Raw genomic sequence first — 14,457 nt, 5'->3', positions numbered from 1 at the left:
CGAATTTCACAAATAATAGAGGTAATTGCAATTCGGACCCCCTACTATTTACCTCTATTAAAATAGGCTAGATTTACTTTTTGATTAAACGACAAAAGGCTTATATAAAAAGCACATTATACCTAACTTACGTTCAAAAACGATATTATAACTGTACTTTTGGAAACCCAAATCTCACCACCTATCTTTACAACGATACGCACCTCCTCCGTTGAATTCCGTTACCTTCCGTTAAAATACTCATCCGTCTCAATCTACATGTCCCTTGTCAAATTGACTAATTTCTGATCAATTATTAAAAAAATATTTATTTATTATTTTAGGGTATAGAAAGTTACATAATAAAATATACTTTCTTGCCTGTTTTAATAGAGGTATCTAGTCTATTTTAATATGTGAATTTCTATTTTCTAAAATAATAAATACATATTTTCAAATAGTTGGTAAAAATTTAGTCAATTTAACTCCTCAAAAAGCAAAAGGGACATGTAAATTGAGACGGGGGAGAATTTTAACGGAAGGTAGCGGAATTTAACGGAGGGGGTGCGTATCGTTTCTGAGATGTAAAAATAGATGGTGCGATTCGAGTTTTCAAAAATATGGATATAATATCGTTTTTGAACGTAAGTTAGGGGGTCCGAATTGTAATTTATATATATACTGACTTAACGGAGTGCACTGAGTTAACGGAAGTTAACAGCAGGGGGTGCATATCGGTTTTGATAAGTAAAGATAAGGGGTGCGAGTTGAGTTTCTTAAAGTATCAGTACTCTATCGTTTTTGAACGATAATTAGGGGGTGCGATATGCAATTACCTCATATGAAAATGACTCTTCTAAGTTCTAATATCACAAACCTTCCTTTGCCTACTCTTCCTCCGATCAATGGAACATCAAATGACTCTTCTAAGTTCTAATATCACAAACCTTCCTTTGCCTACTCTTCCTCCAATCAATGGAACATCTTTTGTTGCCAATTTTACCAGCAAGTTTCGAAGTCTAGCTAATTCACAATATCTAAGAAATGTACCTCAAACTGTTGACAAACATTTTTGGTTCCCAGTAGGCATCTCACAGTGACACCAAGAGAACTACACAAGTCAGGAACTTTGAGGTCTACTTTATGATGGCAAAATTATGTATCAGATTCAAAATTCCATCCTTAGTCAGTTATCAACACATGCACCAATCTAGATGCATTTTATAACCATTAACTGTGAAAATTTGATGTAAAATAAAGAATGAAACAACGTTCCTGAGGGCTGCAACTATAACTTGTGTGCTAATATTTATGAAGTTCTGACTTCTGAATTCAAGAACACCAATGAGAGAAAATGTTAATTAAAAATACATCACTAGACACTATGAAATGAGAAAAGATAAAAAAAAAAAAACAAAGAAATATAGAGCAAGGATGGATCAAATCTTTATGGCAAACTAGTTTCAGAACTTTTTAGAGCAAGGTCTTAGTCTTATGTGATATAGGCATATAGCTATATTTGCTATTTTCTCCGTCCATCATATTAAGAACTCAAGCAGGACACGGATCCATTACCTACTGTGTCTTGTTTCTGGTCAGTCATTATGCGCATTGCCTGATTTAGGCCAGAAAACAGTTTCCCTTATCCGGCTTGATGATCAGAATTAGTTGCGACTTGCTGATGCAGTTTACCGGATATGTAGAGAGATAATTTCTCTCTCAAACCTGCAGAAGTTTTCTTGGGATGTTTAAATACCTGTTGCAGGTAACCTGGATCATGCTCTTGGGATGTAGGTACCTTGTAATGTACCTTATCTTCTACGTCAAGAAATATATTATACAAGATGCAGCAGGCAAGAATGATTCTTGGTAGTTTGTGCTTGTCAGGTCTCCACATTACTACTTGAAGCACCTTCCATTCCTCCTTAAGCCTAGTCAACGCACGATGAACAACCTTCCAAGTTTCATAGTGTCTCTTATTGAATTCAGCTGCAGGTTCAGAGATTTCCTTTCCTTGATATGGCGTGACAAGCCATGGGAGAGAGGGATAGCCTGAATCTCCAACTATGTATTCCCTTAACTCTGTATCATCCGAGAGCTTTATCTTGTTTCCATTTAACCTATTTCCTTTCTCACAGAGTTCAAAGAATTTTGAGGTGCTAAGCACATAGGGCTCTGTCATTTTTCCTGGCCATCCACTGACCACATCTCGAAACCTCATGTCCGAGTCAACAATTGCCTGCATCACCATGCTTTGATTATTCATATTGTCAATCCATACTTCTGTATCAAAGGGGGACGAGCTTGACATCATTTTAATGTGGGTAATGTCAACAGCACCACAACAATTAGGAAGGCCTTGTATGCTTTCAAACTTCGCCTTTATATTTAACATTTCCTCTTCAGTGTCAGGCCACTTGAGGTGATGAAGGCCATTTTCTTCCACGGCCTCCACGAAAGACCATGTAATCTGAGAGACGATAGAACGGTGTGTCCCAAATGTTTCACCAAGTGATACCAGTGAATCACCAGATTTTAGCCTTCTTAAAGCTATAGCTACTCTGTCAAGTAAGGATATTACAGTTCCATCCGAAAATGAGTACTTTCTTGACTTGGACATGGGCTCCGACACAAGAGAGCATACGTAGTTAAAAGTTTTTCTGGACATCTTGAGAAAACCTTCGAACATATCCATGTCTGTGGGTGGAGAGAAAGATCCTGCAGAGAGGTAAATATAGTTCATAACTTAATAGTTATGAAATTATGCAGCAAGTAGACTGAGACTAACAAATGGCAAGAACATGTGATAATTCTCGCTTTGGAACAAAATAGAATATACAAACCAAGTTATCAGATATTGTCTAAATGGACGACATTAAAACAGAAAGTTAATCATATTACAAGAATCACTTAGGCTGTATGACACAAAAATTGTCAAAGTTGTGCTGTGACATAATTGATGTTGGTGTGAAGTGCATCTTATTTCATCTCACTTTCCAATACACTATAAAGTCGAGTATAAACAATTGAATCTTAGAACCATCCTTCAACCACCTGTCCTCATATTTCGTTCCTTCTTCCTAAAACAGAAGTGAGCAAACCATAACTTTAACAAAACTATGTTTGCTTGATAGGTTTGCCTAGTCTGAATTTCCAACTTCAAGGTACAGTAGTTCTGTTTTGAGTTTTCTGAATATCTATTTTAAACTTTTCATCAAGACTTGTTGATGCATCTAAACTCAGCATTTGCACAAATATTTGATTAAATGAATACAGTTTCAACACCTTCTCTAAGTATAAGTAAAATGTAAAATGGAAAAAGAATATGACACACACTAGCAAGTAACCTCAAGAAAGAAGAGGGCAGACTTCTACAAAGAACATGCATAACTGTTTGTCAGTAGGTGAGGGATATACAGCGACGATCTCAGAATTGTGTTACACAAGATATTTGTTTGTTGAGGAAAAGAGAAGTTTTTGCTTTCTTTCATTCATAAGCAGCCTCTTTTATTGTAGTGGCCTAATCGACATCATAAAACCACTGCTAAAGCAACCATTATACTTCTAATTTGCTCAAGTAAAGAAACAAATATATACATGAATAGGACAATCATATTAATAGGAACAAAGAAAGGAGTTTAGAAAACATCTATATGGTGGCGGAAATATATAGATCATGAAAAGGGCAGTCCTCAGAGAACAACAAACACTACCTAATTAAATACCACTCATGAAACTATTAAGGAATGTTAATCATGAAATTATAAGTGCCTAAGCTTACACCTCCATTGACAAGATTGCAATATCAGTTTTGGTGCTTTGAGGTGACACAAATTCCAATGAGCAAAACCTTCCAAGTAATCCTAGTCCACATAGACCTTGATGCTTTAGAACGATGGATGTAAAATGTTAACCATCACATTTACTTCTTTAAATTATTTAACCAGTATAAAGGTAAAACAGATAGTATAACATAGTTTCCATCCAGTTTCCTGTTTGACTGTATATGTAGAAATTTAAAAAGTCGTATAAGCAGCCTACAAATACTGCTCAGTTAGTTATGTGACAAATTGGAACAACTATTTTTTAGCTTTAGGGAATTACGATAACAATCATAAGATTTAGTAAATGAGCAGAGCGCGCACACCAGAGTAACTATGATATGAAATTATCTTGATTTTGTAAAGAAACATATAAATAATATATACTCAAATGTTATACGTTTTTGCATTGGACAGTATACAGATGATGGCTACGCACAGTATAATCATTGGAAATACAACTTGTATATCTTGACAACCATGTATCTTTCTTTATAACTAAAGATATAAATGTTTAATTTCATTATATTGTTAAAGAGATTCAAACCTTAGACTTATGATTGCATTTTTAATATTACAATGTATACCCCCTCCATCGGTTTTTGTCTCACCCATTTTGTCCACAATGAGATTTCCACTTTTTATAATCCTATAAAACAAAAATTAATAGTCACCAAAAGATTTTATTGTTTTTCATATAAATTGACATAATAACCCTTACCTTACCATATGTGAATGTAGACGTTACTCTAGGGACAGATAACAGAAAACATGGCCATAATCGATGAGACAGAGGGACTAATATTTTTTAATATGATTTATTCATTCTGTGATCCGATTCTCGCTCACCCTAATATTTATCTAAGAATAACTACTACTTATTGGCTTCTAAGTTATGCTGAATAAAGTTTCAGACTTCTATTAAAATTATTTTTCGAGAAAAAAATAACGACACTAATACAAATAAGGTATTTAAAAAATATAATAAAAATGTGGTTACTTTGAAAAGAAATCCGAGTCGAGAATTTGGCTCCCACTCTGGTCAAGTTCCTTGTTCAGCCACTGAATACGAGGGACTAAGAAAAATTATAACCTAGACATATGTATATCATTGATTTTGATTGAAGAAAAGCAAAAGTATGCTCCTGTGTACAGTAAATATGGTTTCCACCCCTTAAATTTTTTGGGTTTGATTCATTGCAGTTTCATATTTAAACTTTGAGGTCAGAACTATAATTAAGATATTTACAAGTGAAGAGGCGTTATAAAGTTACTGCAAAATGTTCGCTTAAGACACCATCAAAGATGTAGCATACAGTAGTACAGTAGTACTATCTCCAGCAACAGAAACATTGTGCAGCAGATTACAACCACATAAGTTATCTCTCTTACAGAGTCATAAACAGTAAACATAAAAATGTAATTTATAGTGTTCAGGTACATCTGATATATAGAAGGTTTTTTATCTACCAGAATACCATCCCAATGAACTCTTAAATTAATCCATAGATTTGGACAAGCTCATTGAGAAAACTTATCCCATATGCTCATAACTCAATAAGTTTTGCTATGGCAAGTTAAAATATAAAAACAAAATTGAAAATATACAACAAACTACAGACACTAGTATGTCAAGACATACATTCTTACACTTCTTATGATCAGTTAGCAACTATCACTTCAGTAAGTTCCAATTTGAAAGAACGTTCACGGTTCCATGTCAAATTTAAATCAGTTTAAACTTTAAACTGATACTGAAAAACACATATCGGGGATTACAGAAAGTACAGGCTCCCGGTAAAACAAAACACCTCAGACATTCATAAAATCCATCTGATGAACTTTGGTAAACCAAAACATGTAATAAAATTTGAGATAATAACAACAAGCATTCAGAAACAAAGATGAGAAATTGTCCCAAAACCTCAGGTAAAATAAATATGTTTATGCAGAAGTGAATTACTAGTTTGGCCTTGAATGCCTAAAAATAAAATGTATCAAGAACATTGACTTCTCTAATACCAAGTCCTTGCTACTTGAGAAAGAATGGTAGTCAGAAATTCTCACTATTTTTATAAATTAATGCATAAATATGCTTGTTAAATGGAAAACCGCGATTATAATCAACAACATTGTGCAGGAATAAAAAAACGGGAAAAGCGTGAGGGTTTAGCTATGCAGCTTCTTTTTTACCTTAGCAAATTATACAAATCATTCCTTTTAGTTCAGTTTTATATAGGAGAAATGAATTCGAATGCTACATAATGAAAAAGAAGACTAAACTTGTAAAGTATGAATTCATCTTAATTTCCTTCAGTGTAAGGCCACAATGCAGATTGTGGAACACCCTTTTTCCCTAATTACAGAGTATAAATATCAAATCTGAACAATGTAGAAAAGGACTTGGCAGAACCAAGATTGAATAGATTAAAACAACAAGAATGAAACCCTATTGAAACTGTCTATATCCGAGATTGCATCAAGTTTTCTTTCCGAGCTTTAAATAAACTTTCATGATTTAACTTCAATATGTGATTACCAAAAATTTAGAATTGCCAACAGAAGTTTCCACCTATATCTGCCGATATTCATAAGCCGCAGATAAAAATGTTTGGTCAAATACAGCTACGAGGTGGTACAATCAACAGATTGGGGATTTATTCTCGCTATTTCGAAATGCATTTCCAGTAAACCAAGAAGCAAATTTAATGTGACACCGAATTCTTAACCAAATAGTAAAAATCAAATCATCCCAAACTGAAATTCAACAGAACATAATCGTAATCAAGCACAAAAAACAACCAAAAATTGAACCATGAAGTGATCAACAAGAACAAATGATCAAAAATCAAGCAGCAACAAAAAGAATTTATGCAACTCGGCAAAATAAAACACAACATTAGAATAAATGAAAACACAAACACACAAACATGGACATATAAAGAGAATCTACAGAATTATATACCAGCAATCCTCCTGGAGAAAACAGCCCACCAATCAGCAAACCCATCTTCAGAAGACCCAGAAGACAAAGCCTTGTGCACAACATCATTCTTTTCAATCTTTTCAACCTTTTCAATCTTCATTTTCTTTTTGTTTCCACCTCTCAGAGGAGCCATAAGTCTACACAATCTGCAATTAAATCAAAACCCAAAAATACCCAGTTGAGTTCACCACTCAAAATCAACAATAAACTTAACAGATACAACAAATACAATAGCAGCCCGTCAAATGAAATTAGAAACAGAACATTAAAAAAACATGCAGTGTGTGTATGTGAGTTGCATATGTAGATGCGTGTGTAGAGATGCATACAGAGATGTGAAGAGCAGAGGGGGCAGCAGTCTATGTTTTTGAGTTGGGTGTCTGAAGCATGCAAAGCTGTGAAAGACTTTTGTTGAAATATGAAGAGAGAGATAATAAAATGGTTCGTTCGGGCGATGAATGTTCAAGAGATTTTAAAGCAACACATTTGGGCTCAACTTTTGTTTTAAGACATGTTGGCCGAAGTGGTTGTCTTGCTATGTACTACTAGTCCAGAATAGGCCTGTAAATGGATTTTATATCCGATCCGATTCGCAGTGGCGGACCTACAGTCAATGTAGTGGGGGCATGGGCCCCCAGTGAACTTCTGGCCCAAACTTATATTTGAGATAACTTAGCTACTGCCCTTGCAAGTTTATGCTAATGGATAACTGTATAAGCATGAATGAAAGAAAAGTAGCCAAGCTCTCTCGACTTTATAACTTGTTTTATGTCTACAACGTATATGCACATCTTTTACTCAAATTATTTCAAGCCATTTAATATATCTTTTATTTTATTATATCTTGTTTTAAAAAAAATTGTTGTGCCCCCAATGACATTTATTCCTGGGTCCGCCACTGCCGATTCGTAGTTAAATAAATAGATATGTATATTTATTAAAAAAAATCGATCAGTTAATAATCCGATCCGATGAAGAATGGATATGGATATGATCAAATCTGATCTATTAACGATCCGATCTGATCCACGCTTAACTATATGACATATTTTATATTGTATTGTACTATAATATATATTATATTAATATATCATATACAAAATAAAATTTTCTAAAAATACAATACAAAAGCCTAAATCTTATTTTCTTAAGTCTTAAATCCTTATAAATAAAGTAGCATATCATAGTGGGCATTTGGAAAGTTCGGCCGATCGACTTTCTTCCTTCGGAAATATCAAGTAACTTACTTGTTATTCTTCTATTCACTTAATACATTTTATCGTAGAAGGTTTTACGGGAATATCCAACAAAATTTTTTAGTTTCATTTTTGTTATTGACATGAAACTGCATACTTTACTTTATTGCTTCGTTAGTTCCTTTTTTGTGATTATTAAGTTAAAATTGATGAATTAATATAATTGGAAAATATCTCTTTTTTCTTTATGGAAGGTTAATACATTGTTCATGGTACAAATTTTTATTTTTTTAATTTTTAGTGGATCGGATCTCCGATCCGATTATTCACGATCTGAATGACCGGATATGGATTGACTTGTAAAATATCCGACTCTCGATTCGAGTCCAATAAAATTAAATGAATTAGGAGAGAAAATGACTCAAATAAAGTATTTTTGAATGACACATACCCATAATATCAGTATTCGAGAAAATTGTCATTTTTACCTAATTCTCTACGCATGTCGGAGATGCGTACATGCTTTCTCAATCTATTGCATCTCCTGATGTCCACCTGTCCCTATCCTATGTTCTCTTTCCCGTTTGCCAAACGTCTTTTTTTTTGTGTTGAGATCCTTCTTTGCTTAGCATCATCTTCTTTTTGATATACACATTAATGTGGTGCGCACCCGTCATACAACAATATTCCAGTTGCATATTCAACACGCATTACTAGGATGCGTAGTCAAAACTTTGCTAATGAAGATACGCAAGTACAAGATGCGTATTTTTTGTTAAAAATGTAAAACTTGTAAAATGTGCATCCGATTGGTTATTTTGGGCAGTCTCTTCCGTCTATAGACGTTTGGGACATTCCTGTTTAAAATATGGATATTTTGGTATTTCACCCGGATTGGGACATGAATTTAGGTAGATCCGGTACAAATCCAATTTGTTTACAGCCTGGTCCAGATCAGTTACATCAGGTCTATAAGTCTACTACATATCATTATGGCAATAATCAATTAAAAAATAAAACTTCACAATATTTCCTTTACCAATATATGAGTGGGATTTTTCAGGCGATTTGATGATGATTTAATATTTCAGAGCTCAAAGATCTAACTAGGTTGATTACGATGATTCAAATTTATATTGTGCTCATAAATGATATTTGCTAAAATTACGACATTCATTTTTCACAAGATTTTGACTTTCAATTTTAGCTTTGTTTTTAATTTCAAACAATATTTTTTTATATGTATTATTATGAATTTACTCCTATTAATAGGCAATTATTTTCAAGTGAGATCTAAACTTTATCATATACTTATTTCTTAGGTATCTAACCAAAATTCATTATCTCTTTGGTGTAGATTTTTTTAATTTTTTTGACTTATTATAATTTTGAGTTACTTTCCTTATTTCTTAAGAATCTCTATAATATCTTTATATATTTATTTTTTTCAATTATTAGTTTGCTGGGTTATCTCTTATGTTGGTTTTAATCGATCTTATTATATTTCTTGTATATATAAACTTCTTATGTTCTTGTATTTATGTTGTATTTTTTCAAGGTACCTGACATGAATAAAAGGACGAAAAGCAGAATCGGACCTCTTATGAGTGTTTTCTTATCGAACATTAAAGATTTATTGTCAAAGTGTCCCCGATCATCTCTGCATGTCTGAGGGTTAGATGGTAACTTTTTTTGAACGAAAAGAACTCCTGGCAGCGGCTATTGTATTCTGATACAATTCTTTTATACGAGAATGTATCTTGTGAAAGAAAAAAAAAATCTGTATTACCATTCCATTTTCCAAGCTGGTGGGCAGCAATATACCGGCATAAATAAAATCGAAACTCATTCAAATTATGTTACCAGTCAGATACTACAAATAGGCCCAGTCTTTCTTTGGGCTGATTTTACTGGTTTCCAGTTTATGTGAATAAAATAATTAGATTGGCACAGGATGAGTATAGCCCACTTCATCATCTTCGGCCCATGGATCCACACCCTAATATATCTCCAGAGTCAAAACTACGATCAGAAGACCACCATGTATAGCCCAATTCAACTCGCCGGTCAGATTAACTTTATTATACGAACAGTATAAAATATTTGTTACTTAACTTTAAATTAAGTTAAATTTAAATATTAATTTTGTAAATTTTAAATTAAATTATAAAAGAAGACATATTTTAATATATATTATAAAAATACTTTATAAATACAAATATGTATATATAATATTTGATTTTAAATATAATCTCTCATTTTTGTTTGTAAAATTTACAGCGTTTCGAGTTATATGAAAAATATATTTTTTATATGGAAATAATTTATATGTTGTTTTTGTCTAAAAATTTTAATTTTTTATTTTAAAACAAAAATAAAGTGTGATAAACAATATCAATTAAAAACAAAAAAAATTATTGTCTGATAAATCTATGTGCAAAAATCAAAATTTTAAACAAAAAACTAAAGAACCAAGGCTCAGATAAACAAACGCACTACTATAAATCAGTTTCAAGTTTCAACTGCTCAAAACATTCATTCATTTCCGCAATCAATTCGATCCACCAACAGAGGCACAAGATTCAACATACAAAATAAAGAGCATTCATTCATGCACTTGACCGCTCCACCAGGCAATCGTTACCACTCCTAGCTGCTAACTCGCCTTGCATGTTTGATTATACAAGTACTACTACTAATACTACTACAACTTCCTAGCCAGCCTGCCGTGACTCCTACGTTTTCATGCTTATCCACGCTATTGTCTAGTATATTTACCGCATTCTCGAACAGCGCAAAAAATAAAATTACACAGATACTACCAAGAATGTTTAATATTACACATGGTAGCAGTACACAATACTACAATCTATATATGATAGAGTATCTGTGTATGATACTTGAATATAAATATTTATCTAATAACTAAACTAGATTACAACATATCAAGATAATACTACAAGACTCAAGACCAGGAGTTTGTACTATCGATAAATTTCTACTAAAATTACTATTGTCCCATGGGCACTAAGTATAGAGAAGTATGAATTAGATCATGGCCTGCTTGGAATGCATTTTCCGCTAATTCCTCCAATCTCTTCTTTGTCCTTCACTTCCATTTGTAAGCTCCTGCACACATTAACTAATCAAATTCCACTGCAAATCATTTTAGTCTTTACAAGCCGGCTACAGATTACCAATGACAATAGTACAAGCAAATGTTCAGTCGTTCACAATAAATATAAATCTGTGTCACAATATTAAAAAGACATCGATTTGTAGTCTGTGTTAACTCAACCTGCACATCTATACAATCGATAACATATGTGATCATACCAAGTATGAAGACCACAACCTGCAAACACTGCTATTCTTTATGTTACCATTCATTTGTTACAAGCACAACTCTATTCTATATCTCTCGACTTGTCAACAACAAAGCCACGGTCCCCCCACAGTGTACTGAGGATAATAATTGATATTTATATCATAGGTCAACTCATAATATAAACGCAAAAGAAATGTTGGACAAGTGATATAAAGCTAGTAGGACTGCATGGGAGGAGGCTTTTTGCAGGGGTTTTAAACAATTTTTGTCTTAAACTGAAATTTTTCTATCTGTGTAATAAGTTAGAAGTAAACTTTAAATTAGAAATAAGTTGGAAACTATTTTCAAAAAAAAAAAAGAAGAAATAAGTTGGAAACTGACTTAAATTTGGAAGTTAGTTTGATCTACTTTTTTCAGCACCGTAATTTTTTTCCGTAAATCACAAATTACTCATAAAATCTCTTTTATTTCTATTATTATTTTTTTAATAATTCATAAGGCATTAATAAATTAAAATTACATAAACAGACATTTTAAAATTCAAAAACATCACATTAAATCATCATTTAAACTCAGTCAAGCTAGCTATGGTACTATTAGATTGACTTTGTAGATAGACAAGGGCTTCAAGGAGCAAGAGAGCAGAGATCTGCTGCTAGTAAGGACTGTAAAAGAAATAAAGTGAGAGTAATGGCATGATTGAGACATTGTACCAAAGTGTATGTTTTTGGTTAACTGTAAAGATAAAGGAGGCCTGTATACCTATCTGTGGTTTTGTCAAATTTGTGTGCAAGTGTTTGGTTTCAATTTTAAAGGTCAGTAAAGATTTTGGTACTACTAAATTATATTGTACTGTGGATTGCTGTGAGCTCATATCTTTGTGATGTAGAATAGAATACAGTAAGATTTTGTCAACCCTTTCTCAAGTTTGTGAAAGTTGTCGCGGAAGCGTATCATAGTTGATCTTTCTCTGATTAGAAATCTCTGCTCCCTCAATATGATAGACCGTACGTTTAATATCAGTTGTATTTGTTGACATACAAAATATTTATGAGCAAACAAATCAGAAAATCCGAAAATACATTTCTAGGGAGATAATTTATTTACGCATATGCTCAAACAAGCTAAAACGAATTAGTGAATATTGACGAGTCGAAAGAAAGTTATCGATGTTAAAGTATTTATGAGAAGCAACAAATCAGAAAATACGAAAACACATGTTTCGGATAACACACTATACATGCATATGTTCAAATACAAATTTAAACGGACTAGAGAGAATTATCTATAGTATTGGTAAGTTACTATAATTGATAGTACTCGCAAATTATTGGAAGTTGAAAGGGTAAAAATGTACTCACCGATCAGCATTGCAAGAAGAAGATCTCTTGAGTGCCGGAAACTCATCTTTGTTTGTCTCTTGTAGCAAACTTCCACTGAAGTAGTCTTTCTCCTCTACTCTCACCTTCCCTGTAACGTTAGCTCTCAACTGTTCTTCTTCGACACCTCCACGTGGCAGCCTGGCCTTATATGACCCCACCACCGATAATCCCGGGTGTTCTCTCATGTACCCTGGCCCACAGTCCTTAAACCCAATCGACCCACACGTCAGCAGCTGCATTAACACCGTGGACGCTTTCATTCGTCCACTTGGATGATTACTAACTGCCACGTCATCCCTCTTCTCGCCGGAGCCGACGATCTTTATTGTTTTTCCGTCAGCTTTTATTAACGACTCCAACGTCTCCGGGCTCGATTCCGAAGGCGGTGGAGAAAACTCCTCTCTACTAAGCTCGGTAGATTTCTCGACCACGTGTCGCCGATTACGCATCTCGCCAGTCTGAGTGGATGCGTCGGCGGCAGCTTTTCCGGCAGGTTCGCCGGCAGAGTCGGATTTGTAGACTTTGTATTCGCGGAGGTCAATGGCGCTCCATGATTGGTTCCTCCGCCGTGCGGGAGCCGGAAATTCACTGCCACTGCCGGAACGCGGCTTTGAAGGGAAGGTGACAACTGCATCTTGAAGCAATGCAGGTGGTTCAAGAAGTTCCGATCCTTTTAGAATGTACTCTTGGCCTTCAGCCGGATATATTATATCGTCTTCCTCCAAGTCTTGCCACACAAACCCGTTCTTGTAGCTCCTGAAATTAAAATCTAAATTCGTTTAAATACAAAAAAATCAATTTAGAGTGCCAAACCATTTGTGACTATGAATTTGTGGTATTATTACTCATTATAGTAACACGTTGATTATAATCGATAATTTGTATCAATGTGATCGGTGATTTGAATGTTATGTTACAAAGTTAAATGCCATTATTTACGAATATTAAAACGACGTTACGTAGGAACAATATATTAACGCGTATGCATACCGTTTTGAAGACCAGGAATACAAAGAAGGCATGGCTGTACCACGAAGAGAGTTCAAGCGGTTGATGACATCTGAAAAATTAACACAGCAAAATGTTACAAAAAATATCATTTAAATATCAAAATTAAATTAAAAAGTGCGTGGATACTAGTGCGAGTGCGTACCACGGAGACGAAGCGAGTCGGAGGAGAGCGGAACTTCAACGAAATGAGGGTGCTGAAGGTGACCATCTTTAGAGAGATAGTAAAGGACCGGAACTTTTCTGTGAGCCTTTGGATGATGATGAGTTGGAGGAAGATTAGCCCATGAAGTTCTACTACCTTGTTCTTGGCTGTTGCTTTTAGTGTATCTGAGGTTTCTCGATGTCTGAAGCTCCGAGTTGCTTCTTCCTATTCTTGCACTTGAGTTCATTCTCTCTCTTTCTAAGATTTGCCTAGAATAAATCTGTTGAGGGAGATTAGAGACAGTGAGAGCTGATATTTAATATAGCTGGTAGATGTATGTAACTATGTATGTGTGTGAAATGCGGAAGTTTATGGTGATGTCAGGATTGTATAAGCTAATCTTGGTTTTTACTCTTGGTCGATTAAAATATCGATTTTTTAAATATTATTATTTTCGGTTTGTGTATTTATCAGGGAAGAGCAGACAGGTTCTAAACGAGATGCTGGAGACAAAAGCTAGCAAACAAATTCCTCCATAACACAATTTGTTTCACATCTTTATTTTAGGGTATTTATTTCTGTTTTCGCATTTATTTATTTTAACGCTTTTGT

The 14,457-nt window shown here is 34.0% G+C and overlaps 2 protein-coding genes across 3 annotated transcripts; both read right to left on the bottom strand.

Annotated features, from left to right (window-relative positions):
* Positions 1–1,241: 1,241 nt before the first annotated feature.
* Positions 1,242–7,284, bottom strand: LOC108219713 (protein ALP1-like). Its single transcript, XM_017393215.2, has 3 exons — positions 7,116–7,284; positions 6,766–6,932; positions 1,242–2,697 (listed from the first exon to the last, which is right to left on the bottom strand). The coding sequence occupies exons 2-3, from the start codon at positions 6,917–6,919 to the stop codon at positions 1,622–1,624; spliced, it is 1,230 nt and encodes a 409-aa protein (XP_017248704.1). The 5' UTR covers positions 6,920–6,932; positions 7,116–7,284; the 3' UTR covers positions 1,242–1,621.
* A 3,493-nt stretch (positions 7,285–10,777) lies between these two features.
* LOC108221974 (protein SOSEKI 5) lies at positions 10,778–14,225 on the bottom strand. 2 transcript variants are annotated; one of them, XM_017395845.2, is made up of 4 exons: positions 13,846–14,223; positions 13,683–13,752; positions 12,672–13,448; positions 10,778–11,111 (listed from the first exon to the last, which is right to left on the bottom strand). In XM_017395845.2, exons 1-4 carry the CDS (start codon positions 14,090–14,092, stop codon positions 11,036–11,038), a joined length of 1,170 nt encoding a protein of 389 aa, XP_017251334.1. In that variant the 5' UTR covers positions 14,093–14,223; the 3' UTR covers positions 10,778–11,035. The 2 variants fall into 2 exon arrangements, with proteins under 2 accessions (XP_017251334.1, XP_063949080.1); XM_064093010.1 differs by lacking the exon at positions 10,778–11,111 and having other exon boundaries at positions 12,668–13,448; positions 13,846–14,225.
* Between the last annotated feature and the right edge of the window lie 232 nt (positions 14,226–14,457).

This window comes from Daucus carota, chromosome 5 (assembly GCF_001625215.2).
Source record: "Daucus carota subsp. sativus chromosome 5, DH1 v3.0, whole genome shotgun sequence".
Lineage (NCBI taxonomy): Eukaryota > Viridiplantae > Streptophyta > Magnoliopsida > Apiales > Apiaceae > Daucus > Daucus carota.
The sequence above is the reverse complement of the archived record's forward strand: the minus strand, read 5'-3'. Positions and strand labels throughout refer to the sequence as shown.